Source organism: Peromyscus leucopus, chromosome 7, assembly GCF_004664715.2.
Source record: "Peromyscus leucopus breed LL Stock chromosome 7, UCI_PerLeu_2.1, whole genome shotgun sequence".
NCBI lineage: Eukaryota > Metazoa > Chordata > Mammalia > Rodentia > Cricetidae > Peromyscus > Peromyscus leucopus.
The window spans coordinates 114,366,558-114,394,239 of NC_051069.1; the positions used below are offsets into that span (position 1 = coordinate 114,366,558).

General features: G+C 48.3%; 3 protein-coding genes across 21 annotated transcripts in view; 2 read left to right on the plus strand and 1 right to left on the minus strand.

Moving 5' to 3' along the window:
• The window catches only part of Emid1 (EMI domain containing 1), a 39,792-nt gene extending 35,215 nt beyond the window's left edge, over nt 1–4,577 (plus strand). For 5 of the 9 annotated variants that reach the window (XM_037208104.1, XM_037208103.1, XM_037208105.1 and 2 more), the window contains one exon: nt 3,862–4,577. In XM_037208104.1, the coding sequence (XP_037063999.1) occupies nt 3,862–3,989 (128 nt within the window). In that variant the 3' untranslated portion in view covers nt 3,990–4,577. Of the gene's footprint in view, nt 1–1,066; nt 1,158–3,861 lie in introns of those variants that run through there. The other 4 variants (XR_005092062.1, XM_028870614.2, XM_037208108.1 and 1 more) reach the window with 3 other exon arrangements.
• A 189-nt stretch (nt 4,578–4,766) lies between these two features.
• Rhbdd3 (rhomboid domain containing 3) lies at nt 4,767–11,247 on the minus strand. Of its 5 annotated transcripts, none has more exons than XM_028870621.2 (9): nt 10,879–11,247; nt 10,528–10,679; nt 9,802–10,019; nt 7,987–8,022; nt 7,480–7,669; nt 6,423–6,806; nt 5,549–5,711; nt 5,178–5,462; nt 4,767–5,093 (listed from the first exon to the last, which is right to left on the minus strand). In XM_028870621.2, exons 5-9 carry the CDS (start codon nt 7,625–7,627, stop codon nt 4,916–4,918), a joined length of 1,158 nt encoding a protein of 385 aa, XP_028726454.1. In that variant the 5' UTR covers nt 7,628–7,669; nt 7,987–8,022; nt 9,802–10,019; nt 10,528–10,679; nt 10,879–11,247; the 3' UTR covers nt 4,767–4,915. The 5 variants fall into 5 exon arrangements, with proteins under 5 accessions (XP_028726454.1, XP_028726453.1, XP_028726456.1 ...); XM_028870620.2 differs by having other exon boundaries at nt 10,808–11,247; XM_028870623.2 differs by lacking the exon at nt 10,879–11,247 and having other exon boundaries at nt 5,178–5,423; nt 10,528–10,801.
• Nucleotides 11,248–11,327: 80 nt separating this feature from the next.
• Nucleotides 11,328–27,682, plus strand: part of Ewsr1 (EWS RNA binding protein 1) — a 28,006-nt gene continuing 11,651 nt past the window's right edge. For 2 of the 7 annotated variants that reach the window (XM_028870606.2, XM_028870607.2), the window contains exons 1-8: nt 11,333–11,427; nt 15,942–15,978; nt 16,111–16,162; nt 18,308–18,431; nt 18,929–18,946; nt 23,393–23,579; nt 25,484–25,651; nt 27,459–27,670. In XM_028870606.2, coding sequence (XP_028726439.1) covers nt 11,415–11,427; nt 15,942–15,978; nt 16,111–16,162; nt 18,308–18,431; nt 18,929–18,946; nt 23,393–23,579; nt 25,484–25,651; nt 27,459–27,670 — 811 coding nt within the window. In that variant the 5' untranslated portion in view covers nt 11,333–11,414. Of the gene's footprint in view, nt 11,428–15,941; nt 15,979–16,110; nt 16,163–18,307; nt 18,432–18,928; nt 18,947–23,392; nt 23,580–25,483; nt 25,652–27,458; nt 27,671–27,682 lie in introns of all 7 variants that reach the window. The other 5 variants (XM_028870610.2, XM_028870611.2, XM_028870613.2 and 2 more) reach the window with 4 other exon arrangements.

The window sequence follows — 27,682 nt, forward strand, 5'->3', positions numbered from 1 at the left end:
TAACTGGCCTGAGTCCAGTTCTGAGGCTGAAGAAGCATAGGCTATAGAGGCTACCCCACCCTTCCCCTCTCCACAGGGGAAGGTCCTGCTCCTGGAATCATCCTTGTGCCTCTCTCTAGGTAGCGTGGGTGATGTAGTTTATAGGACTTCAGGAGCTTGGAGACAACAGAGTATGAGATTTGCAAGAAGTCATGGGCAATGAAACCAGACTCCTAAGCCACATGTGGTGGGTGGCTTATGCTTTTGATTCCAGCACTTGAGAATCAGAGGCAGGAGAATCTCTGTGAGTTCAAGGCTAGCCTGGTCTACAAAGTGAGTTCTAGGACAGCCAAGGCCATTGTTACACAGAGAAACCCTGTCTTGAAAAACAAAACAAGAAAGAAAGAGAGAGAGAGAGAGAGAGAGAGAGAGAGAGAGAGAGAGAGAGAGAGAAAGAAAGAAAGAAAGAAAGAAAGAAAGAAAGAAAGAAAGAAAGAAAGAAAGAAAGACCAGACTCTTGATCAGTGAGGGATTGTGGGTAACAGCCAGACTCTAGCCATACTGGGATCGTGGGTCATACAGTCAGAGCCCAAGCCCACAGGATTATGGATAAAGGATGTAGACTACTTGGTCTTTCAAGTCATGAACAATGCAGCTAGATCCCCAAAGTGCAGGGAACTGTGGGTGACAGAGGCAGACTCAGGACCCAGAGAACTCTGGGTAACAGGCCACTTGCCAGTTCCGACCAGCTTCCCCATAAACTTCTGGAGGCTCTCCCAGGACCGGCCTTCCTGAGCCCAGGTATCCATCCCACAGCGAGCATTGTAGTTCTAATGTGTCCTGAAGCTCCCTGTCAGGGCTCAAGGGAGCCAGATCCGTAGCCTGGCATTCACCCTCCAAGTTCCCATCCGCCTGGCTACCTGAGGAGCTAGGCACACCCTCTCCCCACCTCACTGAGGTCTGGTGGACACTGGTCCAGACCCCTGCCCCGACGCCCACCAGCATCTCTCTGCCTCCGTCCCCTTGGCTCCCGGCCCAGCCCTTAGAGGCCAGACTCGCACGTCCGCTCTTCTCAATCTCCCATCAGGCTCCTAGCTTACAGAGCTTCCTGCAACAGCAGGCCCAGCTGGAGCTCCTGGCCAGACGGGTCACCCTGCTGGAAGCCATCATCTGGCCAGGTAATGGCAGGGTGGGCAGGCAGGGGCAAACCCTCCCAGGAAGGGCCTGGGGCAGGCTTGGGCATGAAGAAGATGCCTCCCAGTGCTCGGTCTGGGCCAGAAGACACTGGATCCTTCCATTCATCAAGGAAACAGAGCCTGGCACAGGGAACTAGCTTTGCTGTTCCCGGCAGTCACCTATCAGCACAGGCTCCAACACGGCCAATAGATGGAGCCCTGCCCTTGTACGTCTTAGGGTTGGGGTAGGGGCTGGCACTGGTAGCAAAAGCCAAGAAGAGCTCAGTGACAGGGTAGATATGACTCTGGCCTGCTGGGGACATGGCTCCATGGTAGAGCACTTACCTCGTATGTACAAGTCCCTGGGTTCAGTTGTCACCATGAGGGAGGGAGACAGTTCATGAGGGGGACAGTCCAGGAGGGCTTCCTGGAGGTGGTGTCTCAGTGAAAACCAGAAGTAAATGTGGTGAGTCTGGCCATCCCCATAGAGAACCAAGTGCTCTCTCTGGGCTGGGGCCTCAGAGGTCATGAAGAGGCACTAACCAGCCTTCAGTACCCTTATTCCCCATAGCTCCATCTCTAGGATGCCAGGGCACACTGCTACCTCCCAGGGCAAAGAGTGGGTTTCCCATGTGAACGCCCCCCCTAACATAGAAGGGCAAGGATCATAGGTGATTGAACAAGCAGAGGAAGATCAGAGGTTAAGATGTCTACAGGGTTTCCTCAAGGTTTCCTGAAGGTGGAGACTAACACTGAGCAGAACTGGACTGGGAAGGTTCTAGAAGGCTGGTTCAGGCAGCATGAAAGGCAGTTAGGCTTCGGGCTGGGGGTGGGGGCCGTCCCTTCCCCCGCACCATAGCTGGGGTGGGGAGATGGGGCTGGCCAGTCACAGGTATGGGCCGCTTCTCATTTGCCCACCGAGAGTGTCCCCCCCCCTCCCCCCACACTGGCTGTCCTTTGCCCCTTCCGGCCTCTGTCCTGTCTCACAGCCCATATGCACATCCATGCCCAGAGGCCTCCACATTGTGTCCAACCTCTCCTCTCATAAAGCTAAGAACTGAGAGCCTAAGTGCGGAGGAGGTTCAGGGTTAAAACCAGTCCTTTGTGCTACAAAACCAGGAAGCAGCTGCTGAACGCTAGGCTTAGACGGCGCTGTGCCCTGCGAAGTAGCGGGGCTCTGGGGAGCGGTCTGTCAGTCACTTTACAGACTCAAAGGGGGTACCCAGGGATTGGGCCCTCCTTGCTGGACTTCTCGTGTGGGGTCAGAGAAGATGCATGGTTGTGCCTGGCTGTGAGAGGGACAGCCTTGACAGGAAATCTAACGTGAGATAAGATCTGGAGGTTAGAGTGTGTGTTGTCCAAGCCAAGAATGGTGGCTACATGCCTAAGATCCCGGCACTGGAAGGCTGAGACCGGAGGATAGCAAATTTGAGGTCAGCCTGGGCTGCTGAGCAAAAGTTTGTCAACAAAACAAAACAAAACAAAACAAACAAAACAACAACAACAACAAAAAAAGTGCACACAGCCTGTTTCTAATTCCCCACCATTAGCCATATGGCTTCTCCAAACTTCGAGCCCCTACCCTGAAGCCTCTCGGCACCTGTCCTCCATCCCCATTGCTTCCAAATGACCTGAGGGACCACTGGGAACCAAGAGCCGAACTCCAGAGTCGGCTCAGCACTTTGTCAGGTGTCCCCCCCCCCCCCCCCCGCCCAGTATAGTGCAACAGTAGATGGACAGATGGATAGCATAGAAGAGCTGACTAGGGCCACTGTGACCTGTCCTTAGCTGGCCGTGCTTGTGATAGCCCCCGATGATGGACACAGGCACCCGGGAAAAGCCAGGCCCCTCTAGTAGCCCACCCCTAAGCAGCCCCTTCCACGGGAAGTGGTCCTCTCCAAGCTTCCAACTGTCTGTCCAAGAACAGGGAAAGGCGTGGCCAAGTACCAACCCTCAGGCTCTCCCCCACTAGAAAAACAGCCTACCCTGACCTTCTCCCCAGCTTTAGGGGCTACCAAAGGATACTCATGGGCTTCCCAGACCAGAGAGCTCCTTCTTGGGTTTTGAAGGATGTTAGTTTTCTCAGGGGGCAAGCATACTATGTTTTAGGCTTGGGGTTCAGCTTACATGCAGATCAGGGCATATCTCACCACACACTCCCTTGGTAACTGACTTCGGTCTTTGTTGGTGCCGCCTAGGGCCTCAGAGTTTATCTGAAAATGTCCCAGATTTTAGAAATGAGGCAACTGGGGCCCTGATGGGGTCCAGTTTCGCTGAGGCTGTTCAGGGGCAAAGCCTGACTCTCCTAAACCCTTTCCTCCAAATGGTGCTATACCCCACGGAAAGAGGACATTTCTTCTCTAGCTTCAGTTAACTTGCTCTGAAGTTTGGATGATGCAGAATTCACCTTCACTCCAAAGAAGTCTCAAAATTATCCATTATTTGGGGAGAGTTATCCATATGTCAAACATGTAAATGTGGTGAGTCTGGCCATCCCCATTAGAGAAATCAGGCATCAGGCGGCCAGTGCTCTCTTGGGGCTGGGGGCTCAGAGGTCATGGGGAGGCACTAACCAGCCTTCAGTATCCTTATTCCCCACAGCTCCATCTCTAGGATGCCAGGGCACACTGCTACCTCCCAGGGCAAAGAGTGGGTTTCCCATGTGAACGCCTCCCTAACATAGCCTCTCTCCTCTTCCCTCCGGCAGAACCAGAGCTGGGATCCGGGGTAGGCCCTGATGGCACGGGTACCCCCAGCCTCCTTCGAGGCAAGAGGGGAGGACACCCAACCAACTACCAGATCGTGACCCCCAGAAGACGCAACGAGAGGAGCTGAGGATGGTGGTGGCTCTTCCTCCCCCAGCCTGGACTTGGCCAGCTGCCTCCAGAGACTGCCAGTTCCTATTTATTAATATCCTCAGGGACCCCTGTGCCATCTTGGCCTTAGGGGTAGGCAGGCAGGTCTCAGTGATGTCAGTCTATACTTGACAGACTAGGCAGGGACTAGTCCTGAGGGGAAGCCTCCTCAGAAGTCAGGCCTCACTTGCACCTGGTCTATTTCCCTGTGACGTGGGGTGAAAAGGCCTTAAAGGGCAACAGTGGAGGCTCAAGGCTTCCAGTGTTCCGACGTAGGGCCGGGGACTCTGCCTGGCCCCGCAGACATGTCAGGATGGGGGCACAAGTCCCAGTTCCCCCCCTCCTTAACACCTTGGGGAGTCCCGTTTCCTGGTGCTGATTCCCACCTGAGTCCAGGCTGCTTAATCCCTGACTGAATGGTTGGTGCTTCTTACTCAGTTCTACCCAAGCCCCCACCTCCCGTGTCCCAGGTGGGGACGGGGTGTGCAGAAGGGACCCCCACTCCAGGTATCTGCTGCAGATGCATGGATTGCTATGTACTGGACAATAAATGTCCCTGCCTGACCCACCCAGTTTGGTCTCTGTGTGCTCAGCCAGAGGGTCCACCTAGGCTGAGGATATTGGGACAGGAGCCCTGTGGTCCTAGACACCACAGGTCACCCTCCTGCCATCAGCCACTTCTTCACTGCTTGTCCACTCCTTCATCCTCCCCGACGCCAACACAGAAGAGCCAGACATGACAAGGGCCACTCGGAGGCCAGGTTGAAAACATCAGCTTTTATTCTTAGAAAGTGTCAGAACATGCTGGGGCCCACTCCTGCCCCCGGGGATGCCTTCAAGCCCCCAAGCCCTCAGCAGACTAGGCTAGGACTCAGGCCAGGCCCAAGACCCTCCTCTCTTCTTGGACTATGAGGGCCCAGCGCCCTTGCAGTGGGCAGGACCACTCCTCCCCTCGGTCACCAGGGCCTCAGTGTCCACCAGCCCCTCAACCAGCAGAGACACTGCACCCTCCACACGTCCTGTGGCTGCCAAGGCTACTGCGGCCTGCTCAGTGGGAAATCCCATGTGCTCCAGCTGCTGCAGCCTGTGAGATGGGACAAGGGAGAAGGTGTCAGGGCATGCATGGCTCCCACATCGGGAAGCCGCACCCCTGGCTACCCTGCCTTACCGGAGAGAAGACACGGAGGCCTTGGGCAACCACACCGAGCTCTGGGGACTCTGCACTGATGCATCAAGGAGCGAAGCCTGGATCCCTTCCTGAAGCATCTGCTCATCCAGGGCTGCCCACATCGGGCTTCCTGGAGCAAAGCTGGACGCAGCCCAGTCCGAGCCCCTCTCCGAGTCCCCCCGTGTCAGCTGCACAGGCCCTAGGCCTGGGGGAAGCTGGGCAGAGCCGTCACTGTGAGACCAGGAGCTTGGGGAAGCAAGGTAAGGAGATCCAGGGGTGGCAGGCCTGCAGGGACAGAGGTGGGTGGCCTGGGCTGCCAACCACTGTCACAACTTCCACCATCCAATGCCGAGCCCTGGTGTCACGCTCACCTCACTCCAGCAGGAAAAGTGACAGGCAGTTCAGCCAGATTGCCCGGGGTGGGAAGGAGCCGCAGTGGCCAGCCCCGGGCCAGAGTCCTGCAAAGGACACTGCCCTGTAACACCTGCAGTCTCCGCTCTGAGAGCTCCAGCCACCGGAAGGCCCCAGCAGCATCTGCCTGCCCAGGGCAGGGCGCAAGTCAAGGAAACCAAATGAACTGGGGGGAGGGGAAGGGACCATGCGTCTCCTTGCTGCACTCCCCAGGACCCCCTGAGCAGCTGAAGCCGAGGACAAAAGGGAACTGCCTACCTGGAACTACTCAGCCAGCACAGAAGCCGGCATGGGCCTTCCCCACACTCCGCTTTCCACTCTGCTGGCCAGTGCATAACCCTGTGTGCCTGAAGACAGGTGCCCCCTGGGCCAGCCAGACTTGAGTAGCTGGTGTCTGCATTCTGAACCGGTCCCCTGTGACTGCCTGAAGGGTTGTATGGCCAACCTATTTTCCCATAGCTTGGGAGCAAAGCTTACGTTGAAGATACCTGTACCATGGGCCCTAACTCGGTCCTCTGTTCCCAGAGAGCCCCAGGCTCGCTCCACCCTGAGCCTGCCTCTTTGCTAATCTTAGCTTTGATGCCTCCTTCACACATGATCCTGGTTAGTAACTTCTAGGGTCCCTTCAGCTCTCTCCAACATCCTATGGGGTCCTTTGATTGTAACTGATACCTCCTCTTGGCCATGAGCTCTGTCCCCAGCCCAGAGCATGGCTCAGAGGAAGATGTGTCACCAGACACTGCTTGGGCATGGATTCCCTAAGCCATTTCCTTCCAAGGCACCCCAGAGGCCCAGCCACAGGTCCACATGGTCCCTGGCTCAGGCAAAGGATACAGGCCAGGCCAGCAAGAAGGCCACAAAGGAGCTGCAGGAAGGGCGGCTCAGAGCTGAGTAGCAGGGTCAGGGCCAGCAGCAGCCATGGGAGCAGCCACGGTGGCAGTGTCCCCTGAGGCCACCCAGGGTAGTAACTCTGCCTTGCCAGCATGGCCAGATGGACAGGCATATATCCACAACCTCCAGCTGCACTGGACACCCCGAGGCCTGTCAGCAGCACAGCCAGCAGCCCAGCAGCCAGGGCAAGCAGGGCCGAGTTGTGCAGGAAGCGCAGGGTGCCCAAATGGCACTCCTGCCACCAGCCCAGAGTGGGCAGGAGCAGCAGGCTCAGGAGCAGGCCCGGCAGTGCGGTGTGGCCCAGAGCATGGGTCACTAGCCGGTGCACTGGGAACGAGAAGGGGGCCAGGTTAGAGGGATGGGTTAGCCTTTACGAGGGCCACCTGGTGGGCCAGCCTCCCCAACCAGAAGCCAGTATGTGAACTATCACCACTCATCACTGGTAGAGGGGACCAGAGGCTTCTCAACACCACAGCTACTCTACCCACATGCAGTCTTCTCACTAGCAACCAGCTGCCGAGGGCTGCTGTGTCCCAGGCCCAGGGAAGCTGTCTGTCAGTTCCCAAATCTTGGTTGCATCTGGTTAGTAGCACGCATTCTAATGAATCCGCCTGCTAGAACCTTGCACTCCCACAGAGCTACCTGACCTTAGAAAAATCGCTTCACCTCTCTGAACGTCATTTGGGCTCCTCAGATGTAAACTGGAGGTTTTGTGGGAAGTACATGTTTGGCAGAAAATTTTAGTTCTTATTTCCAGGGAAAGCTGTCAGCAAGAGATGCTATGAGAACTCCTACTCACAGCTTCCCACCTCTGTGCCTCCTTCAGAATCCTCTGCCCCCCTTGACTGTGGATGAGCTGGGCATGTCTGCAGGAGAACGTGCCCTGAGACACTGTCCTAGCCTCGTGACCACCACAAGGTGTGCACTGACTCCACTGACTGGCCTCAGGCCCTAGAGAAAGTCTCTAGCTTCCCTCAAGGATCATGCAGCTGGTCCTCACCCTGCCAGGGGTCCAGCAGCAGCTCTGGAGCCAATGTGAGGCTGGGACCAGCCCCCAGTAACCACAGGCAGCTCATCAGGAGCATCAGGACTGAGGAGGCCAGGGGCAGTGCCCGGGGCAGTGAGCCAGGAGAATCCCGGGCATGCATAGTTTGGTTGATGGTAGTCAAAGGTGGTCCTGAGGCTGTGCGCTGGGAATAAACAAAAAGAGTAAGAAATTATTCTTGCTGCTTTTATGTGACTCCCTCTCAACTACTTTACCAATGGCCCCACTTTACAGAGGCAGGTCCAGTAGCTTGGCCAAAGTGGGCTCAAGCCCCAAGCGGTGTGCTTATTAGCCACGTTCCTATCCCACCTGCCCATGTATCTGGGATGGGCGGGGCCATGCATAAAGTCCTGATGAGGCCAGTGTGGTAGAGCACAGCTGTGATCTTAGCACTCAGGAGGTGGAGGCAAGAGGATCAGGAAACAGGTCATTAGAGATGCAGACCAGTGAGAGAGCGCTTACCTGGCATACATGGGCGCCTGGATTTGCTCCCCAGTGCTGTAAAAAGAATAAAATAAACATTTAGGTCTTGGCTATATACTGAGTGAAAAAACCAGCCTGGGTGACGAGACCCAGTTTCAAAGAGTCAGGTGGACCCTGAAAAGGAGTCTCAGTGGGAGATACAGGGCCAAAAAAGTTGAACTGTGGCCCTTCACTGCCAAAAGGATGTGTACATTCCCCCTGGGAGTGGCAAGGTCAAGGCCAGCTCCAGTCTCCCGCTTGCCTCCCTCTGTTCTAGTGTCCAAGCCTCAGGGAACCCAGATGGCTCAGGTGCCCTCCAATGGGACAGGCAGCTGTGGGGAGCCCCTCAGTCCAAGCCGTCCAGAGTGATTCAGAACTGTGGCACTATTTCCTCCCCAGCCTTGGCCCTGGCCCTAGTGTCTGCTCCAGCCTTCTGCTGTGTGTCCGTGGGCAAGTTTCCCAACCTGGGAAATGGTGATTAAGACACGTTTTGCTTACAGGATCATATAAGAAAGGAAAAGATTGGAGGCCCACAGCTTTCTCATCTTTAAAGTTTTGTTTATTTTAAACAAAGTCTCGGGGCTGGAGAGATGGCTCAGTGGTTAAGAGCACTGACTGTTCTTCCAGAGGTCCTTTGTTCAATTCCCAGCACCCACATGGTGGCTCACAACCACCTGTAATGAGATCTGGTGCCCTCTCTGGACACATGCAGGCAGAATACTGTATACATAATAAATTAATAAATCTTAAAAAAAAAAAAAAAAAACAAAAAAAAACAAAGTCTCAACCTGGAACCCAAGCTAGCCTGCAATGTGAGATTCTCTTGAGTCTGCCCAGGCTTTGAGTACTGGGTCACAAATCTGCACCACTGCACCTGGTTCGGCCCCCAGCTCCTTCTCAATAAACCCAAAGCACCACCTCATTATTTATGGGAGGCACAGAGATTACAAATGAAGGGCCAGCTAGCTGGTCCAAGCTGGGGGGGGGGGGCGGGCAAATAGGTCGTTCCCTGCTCACAGAGCAAAGCTTTTCTCCAGTTAGGTTTCAACCCCGGACAAATGACTGAGCCTATTTAACATAGCAAAGCGGACACTGGTGTCAGGTTCTCTCAGCAGTCTCCCGGTCCTAACCTGTTACAGGGCCCTCCTGGCTGGCATCCCCCTCCCCCTCCCCTGAACTTCTCCAGCCCAGGGGGCTGGGCTGCTATTCCCTCTCTAGTCCAGCCATTTTGGTTACCCACGCTCTTTGTATGTTGGGCCTTCTGGCGCCTCCCCCTTCTCCCTTCTCCTCCCCGTCTCCCCACACGGCCCAGCTCAGGGTCATGCCTGCTCCCAGAGTTTCCTTTTTCTCTCTCTCGTTCACCTTCCTCACACCTGGCCTTTCCTCCAGGCCGCGCAATCACTCCTGAGCAGTCCTCTCCAGTCTCCCACTGGGATGACTCAGTCGGCTTCCTTGCCAAGGCCCTCCCTCGCACCTGCCAGTTTCCTAAAGGGAAACTGTGCAAACCTCCTCTGCCTGCGGCGTCCTCTCCTCCGGCCTCTCAACAGGGGTCTCCTACGCTCTGAAGCCCAGCTCCAATGTCCCCTTCCCACACCGCGAGTCTTAGCCTAAGGAGTCAAGTTTGACCTTTCGCCCAAGTGGATTGAACTAATGGAGGAAGGAGGCTCCCTCTCATCTCAGGATACTACTCTGCACATATTCAAGGCATTATATGCGTTCATTTAAAGATTAGCCTGGCCCCAGGTCCTGCCGGGGTGAACCCTGCCCTTCACCTGTGGTACTGGGTTTAGAAGAGCAGGTAGATTTCACCCTTACCTGGAGGCAGGGTCACCTACACTGAAGCTTCCTCTTGCACCTTCTCACAACCGTTCCATCCCTGAGCACTAAGGGACGGGTCCACGGACATACAGAACTGGGCCTCGAGTCCTCTGAATCAGTCTCTTCTCTTTCTTGCAGTTGAAAATGGAAACCAGGGCCTCACACATCCTAAGCAAGCAGTATCATTGAGTCTCTGTCTCCAACCGCATCTTCAACTAATAAAATGGAACTTGTAAGCATTAAGTCGTGAATCCAGCTGCTGGCCCTAGAACACCACCCATGGATGGCAGCTTTGCCCTTTCAGATTCCGACGGGCACCCCACTGAGACACTGTGCGTCCCTCGCTAACAGACCCCCGGGTGCCTGGATCTCTCACCGGAGGAAGGGCGTTTACATCAAATGGGAAACTGAGGGCCACACACCCCGCTCTCCACTCCCCTCCCGGCCTCTCGCCGCCGGGGAGCCGGCGAGCCTGGCTTTAAGCTCCGGCGGTGAAACCACTCCCATCCTAGAAAGGTGCGACACGCCTCCTTCTCCCACATGGGCTCTCGTTTCTTCCGAGTCCTCGCCCGCCATGCTACCGTGGGTCTGAGACTAGTCTGTCTGTCCGTGGTGTTAGGAACTCTTAAAAAAGCTCCCCACTCGCGAGCGATCCGCCTCAGTGTCCCTCTGGAACCCTCGCCAGGGACCTCTCAGGCGTAGGCACCATCACACCCTGCCTACCTTACTGGGAAGCCAGGAGGACAGAATGGGAAGTCAAGGACAGGGAAGATGCTTCCGGGTGGTGCACAGAGGGGGCGCCCCGGGGTCCGGGCCCAATTCAGCTCTCTAACTTTGGGGAAAGTACTCAATTTCTTGAGCCTGGGGTCTCCTTTCTGTTAAAACAAGGGTAGTGGGTGACGGATGATGACAGGGCTTCTCAACTCCGACCGTTATCGGGGCCGGATGCGGCTTTCCCCGGCCTCCCTCCCCAGCCAGCGGACCGACCGACCGACCGACCGACCTCGGTCCCCTCCCCCGCCCTCTCGGGTCACGCGTCCAAGGTCCCGAGAAGCGCGTCCTCCCCCCCCCTACCCTGGAGGAGCGGGTGGGGGGGCCCCGCCTGGGAGTCGGGCCGCCAGCTCCAGGCCGGGACCTAGGTGCCTCAAACCCACTGCGCGCACACACGGGCGCGTGATCCCGCCCGCCGATTAGTCAGCAGTTGTTCCAGGCCGGGATCCCTTCCCCCAGGCCTCCCGCCAGCCTCCGTCTCCCTCCAGGACAGACTCTTCCGAGACGGTCCCTGGAGCCAGCGGGCGCAACCATTCCAAGCCACCGGGCCTCGTGCAGGGGACCCCTCGGGTTGGTTGGTGACGCTCGCTTCCTAGCGCGCTGGCCCCCGAGGGTGCCTTTTTAACCCGCGCGTCCCGTCTGGCTCTTCAGAGAGGGCTGGGTCACCGGTTTCTGGACCGAAGAACCAGCTATCCCTGGCTCAAACCTCCTTGCCCACCCCCGTGGCCCGGCCCGATGGTAGCGTCCGAGGTTGCGGGCTTCGCGCCTGCGCAGTGCGGCGCCTAGGGGGAACGCGAGAGGGAGACGGACGTTGAGAGAACGAGGAGGAAGGAGAGAAAATGGCGTCCACGGGTGAGTGGAGTGGGATCGCGGTCGCGCTGGCGACGGCTGGGACACCCCGACTGGGGGGCGCTCGTCTCTCGGGGTGGCAGGGGTAACTGAGTGGAGTTGCCGAGAGGGGTTGGAGTCCCCCGCCGCGACCCGACGACCTCGGGGGTCCGCGTTCCCTTCCCCCTCCCCCTCCCCCACCAGGGCGGGCTGGTTCTGGAACCTTCCGGCGCCCGCGTTGCGCGCCGGGGCCTCGCGGTGGCCGGGGCGTGCGGGGGCCCGCCTTGGCCTCCTTTGTGTGGCGGTTGTGGGTGCGGGGGGCCCCCGGGCCTCCCGCCACGTGGGCGGGGCCTGCGGCCTCGGAGGCCCCGAGGGGACCGGGGCCTCGAGTCCACCCCGAGGGCGCGGGAGGCGGGGTGTCGGAGGGCGGCTCGAGGAGCCGCGGCCGGTGGCCCGCGTCACCTCTGCTCCCGCTGCTAGCCGGAGGGCGAGTGTTCCCCGCGCCGAAACTCAACGTTCAAAACAAACGCACAAAAAGGCGTCGCGAGCGTGCGAACGGAGGGGCGCCGGCCGAGGAGCGGGGGCCCCATTATCCTCCGGCCTGGCTCGGCGCGCCCAAGCGGCGCCCTGCAGGGCCCCCCCAGCCGCAAGCCCAGAGCGGGTCCCCCCAAATCCGCATTCTCCCCACTCGGGAGGCTTCGGTTTTATCATGTAACTCCACCGCCTTCCCTGCCCCCAAAAAAGCAGTGGCTTCCCGGGGTCCTTTTCTCAGCACACGGCGCGGGGATCGGTTGTGTAACAAGGCCCCGTCTGGATCCGGAGAGCAGACTCTTAACCAGAAACGCCTGGCACTTTTGATCCGGGAGACGCAGAAAGCCTCCCCCCGCACGTTTCTGTAGACCTGCTCAGTAAGCGAGCAGGCTCGTTTCTTGGCGCTGTGGAGGCCAGGGAAACGAGACCGGTAGCCAACTTTGAAAGTCGGCGGTGGGAACTCGACGATGTGATGGGTGGTGTTGTCCTTCAATGAGCCAGTGAGTGTAGCCTAGCCTTCACCAGCGGTTTGGTGCACAGTTAACTGGCACGCTGGCGCTTTTTTTTTTTCTTTTTTCTTTCTTTCTTTCTTTTTTTTTTTTTTTTTTTTTTTTGCCTCTGGAGGAATTTGGGGGTCTGATGTGGCCTTGGAGGCAGTAGGAGAAATCGAGGGGGAGGACAGAAAGAGCTCTGGGTCTTTGATTTGTGCTTGGAAAAGCTTCGAGCATCACAGTTTGGCGACGCCAAAGATGTAGGCAGTAAACAGGTAAATGCTGGCTTTTGGTACCAGGCTTTGAGAAAGATTGAGAAACTACAGCCCAGTACATCCTGGTGGGAAATGGTTTCTTCCGTGGGTCTTCTACCCTCTCTTACCCGGTAAAACCCAAGAAGGCAATTGCAGATTTTTGCTTGGTAGATCATTGCCACTTTTTAGTCATCTTTCTTCAAATCCTATTTGCTGGTAACCACCATGAACCATATTCGAGTTATAAGCATGCTCTGCTATACCCACTCTGCTGAGGGAACCTTATGTAGGACTTAGTGTCCTTTCCTGAAAAATACAGTTTAGCTAGACTTTTTCAAAGTTGTTCTTGACGCCAGGTGGTGGTGGCTCACGCTAACTTTAGTCCCAGCAGAGGCAGCCATATCTCTTGTTCAAGGCCACCCTGGTCAGTGAGTTCTGGGATAGCCAGGGCTACACAGAGAAAGCCTGTCGGGGTGGGGTGGGGGGCAGTTATCTTGAGCTCTTCAGTCCTTAAAGCTTTTTGGTCCTAAGAAATTTACCCTCCTGACTTTATTACATTATGTAGTCTAAACCTCCAAATCTCTACAGCTTGGCTAGTGGCTGCCCAGAGTAAGCCTCTGTCTTAGGGAATAGTGGTCCCCCCCACCCCCACCCCATCTGTATCTTGTAGAATAGTGCCTACAGAGTATGTCCAGTAAAGCAGAATTACAGTGCCCAAATAACAGAACAAGAAGTAAAACATGACCAACATTCTTGAGCCCTCCCTACCCATCATAGCCCCTTTGCCTGCTTCTTTATGTACATTTGGGCATAGTTTTTCAGTTGTTAAATTATCTGGCCATTGTTTCAGTGTCATGTTTGAGACAGTAGGAGGCTTGTGTGCTGTATTAGGTAGATAAACATGAGTTGGGGGGTGGTTGCTTCCCTTAACCCACCAAATCCTCCAGTTTCATGCTGATCTGAGGTCGTTAGCTTCTTCTGTATCAGCTTTGCCAATTTTACATAACTGCTCTTGTGTAAGTCTTTTGTAAACATTGAGCTGAATGCCAGTGAGTTGAAAACCATTTTTTACACAGAAACTTCAACAAAATGAAGGTTGCAATATAAGGATTTAGATGCTTTGTTGGTGTATTTTACAAATGCTACATGGAAGTGATTCACAATTTTTTATTTCGTATAAAGAATGTGACAAGTTGCTATTCATAGTTTAATCCTAGAACTTGGAGAGGAGAGGCAGGCAGAGTTTGAGGCCAGCATGGTCTACATAGTGTGTTCCAGTACAGCTGGAGCTACATAGTGAGACCCTGTCTCAAAAAAAAGGTAACATTGAAAATGCTTCAGGATTTTGGTTGAACGTTTATATTTTTGTTGTAGGTATCTTTGGGGACAGTTCACTGATAATATTGATAATGGGGCTCTGAAATTAAGGGTCTAGAGGAAGGAAAGTAGTCACATGAGGTGTAAAAAGGTAGAAAGACAGTCCACTTTTTAAGAGATGAGTTCAGGATATTGTGAAGCAAGCTTTGGATTGCATGGAGTGGGGAAGATCCCCTTTGTGAAGAAAGATGTCAACTGTTGCTTTGGGATTAGGGACTGACTGCTTTCTGATTGGAAAAGAAAGGACCCTTTTGTTCTGTCTTAATGGCAGTACTGTCTTTGAACACCAAAGAAGACGTGTTCTTGTAGAGGGGAAATAACTAGAATTATTTTAAAAAATAATTGCTCACTGGGCAGTAGTGGCACAAGCCTTTAACCCCAGCACTCAGAAGGCAGATGCAGGCAGATCTGAGTTCGAGACCAACCTGGTCTACAAAGCAGGTTCTAGGACAGCCAGAACTGTCACACAGAGAAACCCTGTATTGAAAAACAAAAAACAAAATTGCTTTGCCTTTAAAAAAAAAAAAAAAGCCCCCAAATTATCTGACTTTAATTCAGTGGTGCTTTGAAAATTTAGGCATTTATTTTCATTACTTGATACCTGTGTAGACTCGATTTAGTCCCTTTTTGTTTGTTTTTGAGACAAGGTCTTTCACAGCCCTAGCTGTCCTGGAATGCACTGTGTAGACTAGGCTGGCCTAAAACTCAACAAACCCACCTGCCCCTGCTTCTTGAATGCCGCTGGGATGAAAGATATGTGCCAACTAACCTTTGCCTTTGATATAGTATAAATTTCATATGAGAAAGAAAATGATAGCTGGACTTACAGAGAAGAAAATTTGTGGCTTTTTTTTTTTTAAGTTGAAATCATTTTAAGTTTTAGGAAATGGCAATAATGAACCTAGAGTAATTTTTTCCCTAGGCCTATTAAGTGCTTTGTCATTTTTGCCAGTTGTTAGGGTTCTGTTAACCTGGCTTCAGTTTGTGCATGCTGCTGGAGTTGGAACCCAGGGCATCCATATATGCCAGGTTATAGACTTGGGAATGTGCATGTGTTCTGACCACTGATGTACTCCCTCCCATCCTTTGCCTTGGCTTCCCTGGGGTTTCTAGCTTTTGTGTTACTCTGAAGATAGCTCTAACAGTAGGCTCTTCTTAGATTTAATAACTGTTGGGTTTTTTTTTGTCATTCTATTTCACTGTTACTGTTACAGGGAATTGTGGTTGGTCTTACTAAAATGATAAAGACTGATAGAAGCTGGACATGCTAGTAGCTCACTCCTGTAATCCCAGCACTGGGGAGGCAGAGGCAGGTGGATCTCTGAGTTTGAGGTTATGTAGAGAGACCCTATCTCAAAAACACAAAAATGCTAGGCAGCAGAGACAGATGAATCCCTGAGCTTGAAGCCACCATAGTCTACAGAGTTCCAGGACAGCTAGGACTACACAGAGAAACCCTGTCTCAAAAAAACAGAAAGTGGGGGGAAACATTCTAATACTTTTGCATTGTTCCTTTTTATATGATTGTAGACTTGGTGCTGTTTTGTGGTCTTGGTTTCTATTAGCCTTAAGATAATGATCATGTGTTTGAATTGACAGCTGGTGGCTGAGATGGGTTTATGATCATGGGAATATGCAGGATATGCGAGGTTTCCCTGCCAACTCAACTGATCTTGACCTCATTAGCTAGCACCATATTCAGACTTCTTGCATTTAACTGGCTTTTAATTGGTTTGATGTTGAGAGATGAGATGTGCTAACTGTGACTTGTGTCTGCATATAGGTCCACTCTAATCAGTTTAAAAGAATTATTCTTGTTGCCTCAATTCTGCCTCTTTCCCCTTCCTTGTCTGTGCTAATAATTTTGTTTTCTTGTTTCTTTTAGATTACAGTACCTACAGCCAAGCTGCAGCCCAGCAGGGGTAAGTCAGTTTTCTGCAACAATACTTTGTCCACAGTTAATGTTTTAGAGTACGAGGCCTTTTGTAATTGTAAAGGATAATGCACAGTTGGAATATTCTGTATTCAATTCTCATGTTTAATTCTTTTTGCAGCTACAGTGCTTACACCGCCCAGCCAACTCAAGGATATGCACAGACCACCCAGGTAATCCCAAAGACAAGGGTGTGTGGTTATATTTTCAGTAAAGGTGTTGTTTCAGTTTAGCCAGGCTGTGGTGGCGCATGCCTTTAATCCCAGCACTTGGGAGGCAGAAGCAGATGGATCTCATGAGTTTGAGGCCAGCCTGGTCTACAGAATGAGTTCTGGGACAGCCAGGGCTACACAGAGAAACCCTGTCACAAAAAAGACAACAAAAAAAGATGTTTCAGTTCGCCATTAAAACAATAGCTAACAGATCTTTTTAAAAATTATATACAAGTAACTAGTAGTAGTATTGTCTAATCTTTAAAAACTTGATAATTTTAATTTTTACAATGAGGGTTTGTTGTAAACGAAACCATTTTAAAACTGGAAATGGGCTCTTTTTGAAAAAATTTCCTGGCTCACTGTGCGGTTGTGGCGCACGCCTTTAATCCCAGCACGTGGGAGGCAGAGGCAGGTGGATCTCTGTGAGTTCAAGGCCAGCCTGGTCTCCAAAGCGAGTTCCAGGAAAGGCGCAAAGCTACACAGAGAAACCCTGTCTCGGAAAACAAAACAAAACAAAACAAAAAAACGCTAAAAAAAGGAAAGATTTCCTGGCTCAAAGTAAATATCTCACTGTAGTCTTGATCTTTCTACATATTTTATTATGCATAAATTAATTTAGTCATCATTGCAATTCTTCCAAGGAAGATCATACTAGGACCTTTGCCGATGAGAAAATAATACTGTATAGCTATTACGTTACTTGCTAGTGGTTGCACATTGACTAGTGGAGTAATTTAAAAATTACTGTTCCTCAGCTTTTGCCAGTTTGTAAGTCTGTGTAAAAACATAGGCCATGGGCAAGAGGTAGCTCCTTGGGGAAAAAGTGTTTGCCACCCAGCCCAATAACCTGAGTTTCGTCCTACAAGTCCCACATACAAGGGAGAGAACCAACTCCTAAGTTGTTTTCTGACCACCACATATACACCATGATGGTACGTGCATATGTGCCCTTCCACCAGTCAAATAAAGTAATTAAATACTTAAAAAACTGGAGCTGGGGTTCAATGGTAGATTGTGTGTACCAGCACTGCAGAAATATGGGGTGGGGGTTCAACCAGGAGTTGGGAGTCTATTTCATTGGTAGAATGTTTGATATACTGGCTCCAGCCACTATTTCAAAAAGCCAAAGGTAACAGATTCTAGAATGTATATATTGTGTATATTAGTCAAGAATTACCTCAGCTGGGTATGATAGCACAAACCTTTAAATCCAACACGAGGAAGCAGGAGCAGGTGGCTCTCTGAATTTGAGGCTAGCTTGGCTTATATAGCAAGTTCCAGGCCAGAACTACACGGTAAGACTGTCTCAAAAAAAAAAAAAAGACCTCTAATTCTGGAATGATCATGCCAAGACGCTGATATTGACTGCCATGGGAATATTTGGAAACCATGTTTCACATTTAATTGGTCTTGCAAATAAGTCTATACAAACATGTTGATATCTGAAAGAGCAACTCATTCCTTATCCAATTTTAGGTATTATTGATGTCCAAGTTAAAAACAGTAATCTTGATATACTAATAATCATAAGAACATGAAACTGTTCTGGTTCACTTTCTTAAAATAGGAGTTCATAGTGTTTGTTTTTGTATCGTGTTGAAAATCTGGTTCTTAAATCTGACAAGAGGCTGTCTGAATCTTCATTGTCTTTCTCGATGTTCAGTTGGTGCCGTCAGTTACATGCCTGTGCTCGTATTGCTCTTGAGAGCGTTTTGCTAAGCTAGGTTAACTGAGACTTTGCTTAATTATTTTTTAAGAACTTTTTTGTTTCTAGGTTTACCAAAACATGAATGAGCTTGTATAAAGCATTTATCTATGTATGTATGTATGTGTGTATGTTTCTTTTTTTTCAAGGCAGGGTTTCTGTGTAACAGCCCTGGCTATCCTAGAACTTGGTTTGTAGACCTAACTGACCTCAAACTTGCCTGCCTCTGAACAGTCATAATTTTTAAGATGATTCATCTTATTTTTAAAATTTCTTTTTTAAACCAGAAAACAGTATTTTCTACTTGATTCTCCAGCTTATGAACTAATAAATCAGTTTGTTATTTTGCTAAAATACAAGATTCTTATGAAGATACTGCATGCATTTCTTTGGAGCAGGCATATGGGCAACAAAGCTATGGAACCTATGGACAGCCTACTGATGTCAGCTATACCCAGGCTCAGACCACTGCCACCTACGGGCAGACTGCATATGCGACTTCTTATGGACAGCCTCCCACTGGTAAGGCCGGCCTTCAAGAGAAGAGACTTGGTGATAGTATTGAGGGGATTTGCTGAAAGGCCTGTTCTCTTAGGTATATATTCTGGTTCGTCTGTTGACATCTGGGGATCTTTTATTCTAGGAAGTATTTTTTCCCCTTCCTCTTAAATTCTCCTTGAGGGCTATCCAATAGAGTGTGGGTGGAATAAGGTCCAAAAGAAATTAAACTTGTATACATTGTGTATGATATACAACAAAATGGGACTAATGTAAAAGATTGTGCTCATGCTAAGAATGAGCTTAAGCCGGGCGGTGGTGGCGCACGCCTTTAATCCCAGCACTTGGGAGGCAGAGGCAGGAGGATCTCTGTGAGTTCAAGGCCAGCTTGGTCTACAGAGGAAATTCCAGGACTAATACACAGAGAAACCCTGTCTCAAAAAAATTTTTTTTTTGGTTTTCACATCTGTTTGCCTCATCTGATAGTGTACCCTCTACTTTTTGTTTTGTGCTTTCCACAGTAGAAGGGACCAGTACAGGTTTGACTATCCTGCTCATTCTTGCATGGGAAATGCTTTCCATCTTGTCTAACCCTGTAATGTTAACCCTCATTTATTTAAACCCCAGACTTTGTAACATCACACACAAGGTGCTAATGAAAAAAGCTGCTTCAGGTGCCATTTGCAGATCCATGTCATTGTATAATTGGGAGAAGGTTTTACCATTAAATTTGGCTTTTGTCAAGCCTTTGTTATTTGCCTTCCCAGAGGTATTACTCCAACTGATTTTCCTTGCTCCCTGAAAGCTAGATTGCATGATTAGATTTATTTAAGGGAACAGACTGCCACCCTGCATGTACATGTTTGTCTGTTGCATAGCACAGGCACATTTTATTTTCTGTTTAAGTGTTATAAATTATTTTAATCCATTTTCTGTTTTAAGTGTTACAAATTTTTTTAAGACATAGTGTGTTTTAAACATAAAATAGCATTCCAGGATACTAAAAAGGAAAGCTGGTCTAAGAATACATAATATGGAATATGTGAAAAATGTGACCATTTTTTGCTGTAGGATGTTGTGTGATATAAGTTGGAGATGTAAAGACTACCTTCCAACTATCTGAACTCCAAATTATATTACAGAAAAAGTACATGGCATTTATTTCATTGACATGGATTTGTGGGAAGAATTTGCTAACCTATCTTAACTACTGTCTTTGGATGGAAGTGTTTAACCTCGTGCAGGTGTGGGGAGAACTGAAACTAAAACTATAGATTTGAGAACATCTAATTTCGATTTAGCCTTTTCTATCCTTAAGCCATTTAACAAAGTCATGACAAAGTGATTTTTAAGCAGAATAGAAAGTCTAGTCCTGATTGTGAGCCCAGAAAGTATAGAACACTGTAAGCAGAAAACGATGACTTTGGTGAGCCAGACTATGTTGCATGGTCATGAGGAGTTTGTGTATACTAAGTAATTCTAAGTTACTTGTCATACCTCACTTACTCCTGCTCACTGCTTTTAGGCTGTAAGAATCAAAATTAACCCTTACGACTTAAGTAAGAGACAATGAGTAGGAAGATCCAGACACATTATTCTGAATCCCATGCTGCCTTTACACATAAAAGTCAGTGGATAATTATCACAGAGAATGCATAGAAATACGGTGTTCTCTTCTAGGATCCTAAGTGAAGCTCCAGAAGAAAGGTAGAGATAACAGCTGCATCTCACTTAACATGATTCAAACAATTCTTAAGCTGTGATTTTTACTGTTGACTGTAAACAAATTTTCTTTGTACAATGTTTCTTACCACCTTTTTCCTTGAAGAAATCACACAGATGTGCTGTTGGTCTCTTGTTTTGTTGATTTTTGTTCATTTTGCTTGGGTGCTTATGTGGGTACTATGGATTAATTAAAAAATTACTTATTAACCAGTACCTTATTATTATATTGCTATTATACAGGCTCTTACTGCAGTTTTGAGACATATAAGTTACTGTTTTTGTTGAGCTTTTGTGAATCTTATAAGTCTTGCCATGTAGGGAGAAGTTTCATAAAGAGTAATTGGATAGATGGACTTCTGTGTTTAGATGAATGCTGTATATGGTTAACTTTAGAACTTTGCAAAGAACTTTTAAATACATAGAGCCGTAGTTGGATTTTCTTTGAACCGCCAGCTCCTCAATGACACAAAGACTTCTTAATTATAAAAGCTTGGCCTTAGCGTAGGTTTGTTCCCAACCAGCTCTTAAAACTTAAATTATGCCGGGTGGTGGTGGTGGCGGCGGTGCACGCCTGTAATCCCAGCACTCAGGAAGCAGAGGCAGGTGGATCTCTGTGAGTTCGAGGCCAGCCTGGGCTACAGAGCTAGTCCAGGACAGGCTCCAAAGCTACAGAGAAACCCTGTCTCAAACCCACCCACCACCACCCAAAAAAAAAAAAAAACTTAAATTAACCCATTTATATTAGTCTACATTCTGCCACACAACTCGTTAGCTCTGCTTGGTACTCTTCTTCCCAGGGTTCCTATTTCTTCCCACAAGTTCTACCTATCCTCTCTTGTCAGCCATTGGCCATTCGGCTCTTTATTAAAATTAAACCAGCTACACAGAGAAACCCTGTCTCGAAAAACCAAAAAAAAAAAAAAAAAAAAAAATTAAACCAATCAGAAGGTGCCTAAACAGGCAAGGTAAAACAGCGACACATATTCACGGTGTACAAAAAGATTACCCCACAGCATAGGGCTCAGTGGTAGAACACTTCCCTAGCATGTATGGGAAGCTCTGGTTCTATTACTATAAAACAACAAAATCCCATCTCAGATGAACAACATGCCAACTCAGAAGTGTTTAGGGCTCTTTTGTGAAATATATTTTTATTGGTTTTTCACCAGTTTAGACAGGAAACTAATGTCTTTGTATATAATTTTAGAGTTTCTTTTGAATGTTTGAGAAGAAAGGATTATGTGCTATAAAAAGTGATACTTTATATTCAAAAAGAAGTTGAGCCAGGTTTGGTACCACAGGCTTTTAATCCCAGTACTTGGGAGGCAGGGGCTGGCTCCTGTCTGAGTTCAAGGCCAGCGTGGGCTACAAAGTTGAGACCCTGCTTCAAAGAAACAAAAACGGGCTGGAGAGATGGCTCAGCAGTAAAGAGCACTGACTGCTCTTCTAGAGGACCTGGGTTCAATTCCCAGCACCCACATAGAGGCTCACAACCACCCATAATGATATCTGGTACCCTCTTCTGGTGCAGGGACACATGCAGGCAGAACACTGTATACATCAGAAATCTGGCAGTTGAGTTATAAAACAAGGCATTACAGTAAGCAAGCCTGGACAGTTTAATGAGACTGTCTCAGTTTTTGGTGTTTTGTTTGTTTTTGGATTTTGAATACTCACTTGGCTATTTTGGTTTCTGTGGGGTTTTTTTGTGTTTTTTGTTTTGTTTTGTTTTGTTTTTTTAAGCAAGGTTCTGCTATGTAGCCCGGGCTGGTTTAGTATTTGTGATCCTGGAATGTTGGGATCACAGGCATGCACCCACAGTCAGAAATCATTTTTAACTTTAGTAAGAATTTAGATGTGAATCCTGGCATCTGGGCTAAGCTTTTAGAGTGCATCATTTACTTGAGCCTGTTGATTATGAGGAAGGCAGGCAAAGATTCAGTACCAGGAAAGGTTGTGTACTTTGAGCTCATTTAACGGCAGATTTTAGTGCTTAATCCAGTACCTGAGAACTATTTTGTGGCCATTTTTAAGTGCTATGTCATTTGCCCTTTACCTCCCGTTCTGGGACATTTTATTTCCTGTTTTGAGGGGGGTTGTCTGTTTCTTTCTAATTAATTGAGAAACTTGCTCAGGAAATTCGCTAGCAAGATGGGTCTATAATCAGGAAAAAAAATAGCACTCTCTCCTGTCCAGTTGATTTATGTGGGGGCAGAAAGAAGCCTGTTCTCCATGGCAACAGTTTTTTTTTTTTTTTTTTTTTTTTTTTTTATAGAATATTCTGTCTTGAGGTAGGAAATGTAGCTTAGTTGGTAGAGTGCTCGCCTAGCATTCATGGAGCCCTGGGTTCCCCAGTACCAATCAACCAGGTATGATGTGCCTGTGATCCCAAGGCTGGAGACTTGAGGTGAGGGGATCAGAAGAAAGATACCTTTTGCTACCTAAGTAGCAGAAGACCAGCCTAGGCTGCATGAGACTTCATGTCAGAACAACAAAATGCACACTTCACCTTTCTTATAGATAAGTTTGAAAACAGATAAGGTAATAACACATCACTAATAACGAACTGGAGAGATGTCTCAGCAGTTAAGAGCACTGGCTGTGCTTTGAGAGGACCGGGGTCCAATTCAGCACCCACATGGCAGCTCACAACTGTATGTAGCTCTAGTTCCAGAGGATCTGACACCCCCACACGTGCATGCATAAATCGATGAGTTACTTCAGACAGTACTTAAGACTTTAAAACTTTGGAGTCAGTGAGATGGCTCAGCAGATGCGGTCAATTGCCACCAAACCTAATGACCAGAATCCATGGGAGAGAACCAACTCCCAAAACTAGTCCCGTGCTTCCACATGTGCCATGGTGAACTCCCATGTGCACACACTTTATTTTTAAAAATGTAGTAAACAATGATTGAAACACTCTTTGTTGCTACTCTTCTGCAAGGAGATTTATAGGGATTCAATTTTGTGGTGCTTTAGGGGCTGGAGAGATGGCTCAGCAGTTAAAAGCACTGGCTGCTCTTCTAGAGGTCCTGAGTTCAATTCCCAGCATCCACATGGTGGCTCACAACCATCTGTAAGGCATACATGCAGACAGAATACTGTATACATAATAAATAAATCTTAAAAAAAAAAACAAATAAAAAAATTTGTGATGCTTTAAAGTGGGCAGTTTCCAAGTTGTTTTGGTAATAAATACCAAGCCAGTGCTCTGGTGAAGAGGACCTGGAGTCTAATCCAATTCTCCTTTGTTGTAGGTTATACCACTCCAACTGCCCCCCAGGCATACAGCCAGCCTGTCCAAGGATATGGCACTGGTGCTTATGACACCACCACCGCTACAGTCACCACAACCCAGGCTTCTTACGCAGCTCAGTCTGCATATGGCACCCAGCCTGCCTACCCAGCCTATGGCCAGCAGCCAGCAGCCACCGCACCTACAAGGTAAGGCCACAGTTGCCTAGTCCTCTGTTGCATCAGCTTTGGATATGAAGGAAAGAGTAACTCTGTACACTTAGACTATCTATGACATAGTTCCCTTTGATGGCCCTTTATACACTAGGTTTTGACTGTTCACACAGTCTTTACAGCAGCCAGGGTGCAGGAGGAGCACAGCATACAGGTATTCTGGTGAAGAAATGGTGCCATATGAGAGGGCCAAAAACAAGGAATGTCAGTTGTCTGGTTTCAGAACCTACTTTGGGGGAAGGAGGAGACTGTTCTGCTTTTCTAAACATAAGAAAATTGAGTCTGTGTTTTCCCACATTGTTTAACTACCAGTAGAATTCTACTTTTGGTACTTACTTTTGGTTTGTTGACCCTGTAAATTGGTAACTGCTTTCCTTTAGGAAAAAATGGAGTAGTTGATAGTACACGGTGGGTGGGTTATGCGTCAGTGAAGAAGTAGTGGTATATGACCCAGTTACCGGTAGAGGATATTTCCACAACCTGAAAGAATTACTACCTCAGTGAAGCAGTTGATGTGATTTCCTCTATGTGATGTAGTGGTTTGGTAACCACAAGTCATAGACAAATAAATTCATAACTGGGTACCCAGCTACGTGGTATATAATAAAAGAGTCCAATAAAGTTCATACTCCATGGCCGGTTGGTAGATAAGTGGTATATATTATTACTTAACAGAAGATTTCAGGTCTTTGCTTTAGACAATGCACTTAGGTGGCTTCTGCATACAGTCTTGAAGGAACAGTGAATTCTGATTTCAATGAAGACTTTTTAGGGAATAAACAAGAGACCAACTTGTAACCTAGACTTTTTATCTGCTGTAGAGGTAAGAAATTAGCTCTGGCAAACACTCGTGAAAATTACTTCTAAAATGCACAGTGAGTAATCAGAGCCACTTGTAGTTAATATCCCATAGACAGCCTGTATAGTAGTTATATTTAACTGGCTGGTTCCTAGAAGGCCCGGTTGCAGTTGACTTAGGTGTTACAAAATTTTACCGAATGTGCAAAGTCACGTGAAGCTCTCAGGCAGTGATACATCCAAGCCACAGCAGGAGGGTATTTTGTGTATCAATTAGGTTTTGATAAGTCATTGTTTTGTGCCCCGCCCCCAAGCTTAGTTTTCTGAGCTGATCACCCTTAAAAATAGCTAGCTGTCTCTTGATCAACAGTGGTTATTCCTTTCTCACTGGAAAGAGGAAGTTTATAACTTTATAACCCATTTCGTCTCAGTGAAGAAACCCGTACTTCTGCATCTTATCTGGGTCACCTGCTGATTGGTGCTTTGTTTGAGATAGTTCTAACTCAACTATGCTACTGTAGTCTTGGTGTAAACTGTTGGGGCCATGAGGAATTGGGGAGTTCCTGAGTTAGTCGGTCTGAGCATGGGTTGGGAGGTACATCCACACACCTGTCCTGTGGAGACTGGTGTGGCAAGGTTTAGTTAATTTACAGCAGGCTAAGTGTCTTTTCTAGTCTGTTTCTAGTAAATGAGTAGCATAAACCCACAGATAGTGAAAATGTATGATGCTGTGACCTTACAAATTAAACTTCAGTTTACATTGTTGTTTAGATTTCTTGTCTTCAGAAGTTCACTTTAAAAAAGGAAAGTGTCTTCTTCCCCCTCCCCCATCACTTACTCATGTTGGCGATATAACAACGAAAGCCCCTTAGTAGCTGCTGATATAGAACAAACGAAGTATACTGTTAACTTCCCTTGGTGTTCTCTTCCAGCAAATGCTGATGGACTGATACTGGGCTTATTTTCTTTATTTTCAAGCTTGGTGTTAACGTTTCATATTGCTCACAGAACTGGGTGGGGGTTCTTAACTAGGGGCTTGGGGTTGTTGAAACTAAGTCTTACTATTTTATTTCTCCTTCTAGACCACAGGATGGTAACAAGCCCGCTGAGACTAGTCAACCTCAATCTAGCACAGGGGGCTATAACCAGCCCAGCCTAGGATATGGACAGAGTAACTACAGTTATCCCCAGGTACCTGGGAGCTACCCCATGCAGCCAGTCACCGCACCTCCATCCTATCCTCCTACCAGGTCAGTCTCTCCTTTGTGGCCAGTGAGTACTATAAGAGATTTCTTTTTCAGGTTGTTGACCAGCTAGCATTGGCTTCCTTGGGTAAGATTTGTTTGTTAGTAACTCTTGACCACATATACAGTTAATAGTCAGACCTCAGTCTTGGGTTCCCATAGTAGTGTCTGGGATCTATTATAGTTATTAAACTATTCTCTAAATACTGACCAAAAACTTAATTTTTGCTTTTGTAATTATAAGTATGAGAAACAGAAATGTCTGAAACTATCTTCACAGAACCATTAGAAACTGTCTTCTCAAATAGTCACCATGGGTAAAGTCGGTACAAGACTTCCCTTCCTACCACCCATTGCAGTGCTGGGGAGGGAATCCAGGGTTGTTCATTGCTGGACAGGTACTCGAACTCTGGACTACTCCAGCTCAAGCTCTGTTGTCCTTCATATTCTGTCTCAGTTAACCATCATAGCTACAGTGTCCCAGTTTGGTTTCTTTAAAATTAAGGAAACCTGCAAGTTCTGACCTATGTCTCATTTGAGGTAAGCATCAGATGAATTGACAGTTGTGTCTTTAAAGGTTAGTTTAATTTTAGTTTTAGTTTAGTTGTAAATAACTAAACTAGTTCCTGATTTATCTGTTTCATAGGTTAACACATTGCATACAACTAGGGACGGAAGAGAGTAGGGTTTATGCTCCTGGAGAGCAGACCCGTCCCTGTGGGGTTGAACAGTTGCTCTAGCAAGTTGTACTGGTGCACAAGACTGTCAGGTTTAACAGTTGTAGAAGGGGCGGCAAATACTTAGTTTAGTTGCACATATTTATGGTTCATTGAGAGTCTTTCTTTTTTTATTTTATTTTTTTGGTTTTTTGAGACAGGGTTTCTCTGTGTAGTTTTGTGCCTTTTCCTGGAACTCACTTTGTAGTCCAGGCTGGCCTCGAACTCAGAGATCTGCCAGCCTCTGCCTCCCGAGTGCTGGGATTAAAGGTGTGCGCCACCACCGCCCGGCTAAGTTTTATTTTTAGTAGTGTATGTAGATAGATTACCTCCTGGGTAGTTTCATAGACCTAGTACCTTTTATTCAACAACCTAAGGTTTCTTACTAGTCTTTATTCTTAGATTTCTAAGGATGTTTGAAAGGTTAAAACTATAGGAAAGCAATTTTGAATCTGAAGGAAAAACTGGCATTTTGGGTGTGGCATACAGAGACAACATGTGTTCACACTGTATTACCAAGCAGCCCTGCCTCAGAACATTAAAGTCATCATTCACCTTATTAGACGACTGAAGTAGGACACTTGCCTAGTTTGTGAGGCTCTAGATTGGAGCCTTGGTGCTGCAAAAAGAAAGGGAGGCACTGGAACTGAACACCTCACTTGAGTCTGTCCTTATGCTCAATGTCATTTTTCACTGCATTAGTCATCTCTTAAGTGCACATGTACATATTGTGAACTCCTGGATTTGCCTTAAATATGGTTGAAAACAAACATTGTTTTAAATGGGAGCTCTAAACTGCAGCTCAGTGTACACATGGGTTGTTTTAATTTTCTCTCTTCCACTTAAAGCTTTGTTATTATAAGTCAAAAATGTTGCCTTGGCCAGATAGGGTGAGACATTCCTATAATCCCGCACTCAGTTGTGTGCAGGTGGAAGAACATTCTGAGCTACATAAAGTAAGGCCCATCTCAATGAAAGACAAAAGAAAGGAACTGTTAGGACACCCATGAATGTCTTGTATTCAGGGTCGTGGGAGAAATAAGGTGCTTCCCCCACTCCCCCCTTACTGAAAATTTGTTTTTTTTTTTTCCTTTCAGCTACTCCTCCTCACAGCCTACTAGTTACGATCAGAGCAGTTACTCTCAGCAGAACACCTATGGACAGCCGAGCAGCTATGGACAGCAGAGTAGCTATGGTCAACAAAGCAGCTATGGGCAGCAGCCTCCCACTAGTTACCCCCCTCAGACTGGATCCTACAGCCAGGCTCCAAGTCAATATAGCCAACAGAGCAGCAGCTACGGGCAGCAGAGTGAGTTGCTAA

Coding starts and splice junctions, on each gene's coding strand:
- Rhbdd3 (XM_028870621.2), bottom strand. CDS start 7,627: ATGCATGCCCGGGATTCTCCTGGCTCACTGCCCCGGGCACTGCCCCTG. Junction 6,807..7,479: donor GCTGCTGGACCCCTGGCAGG/GTGAGGACCAGC, acceptor TCTCGTTCCCAG/TGCACCGGCTAGTGACCCAT. Junction 5,712..6,422: donor CCTTCTTGCTGGCCTGGCCT/GTATCCTTTGCC, acceptor CTGGGCAGGCAG/ATGCTGCTGGGGCCTTCCGG.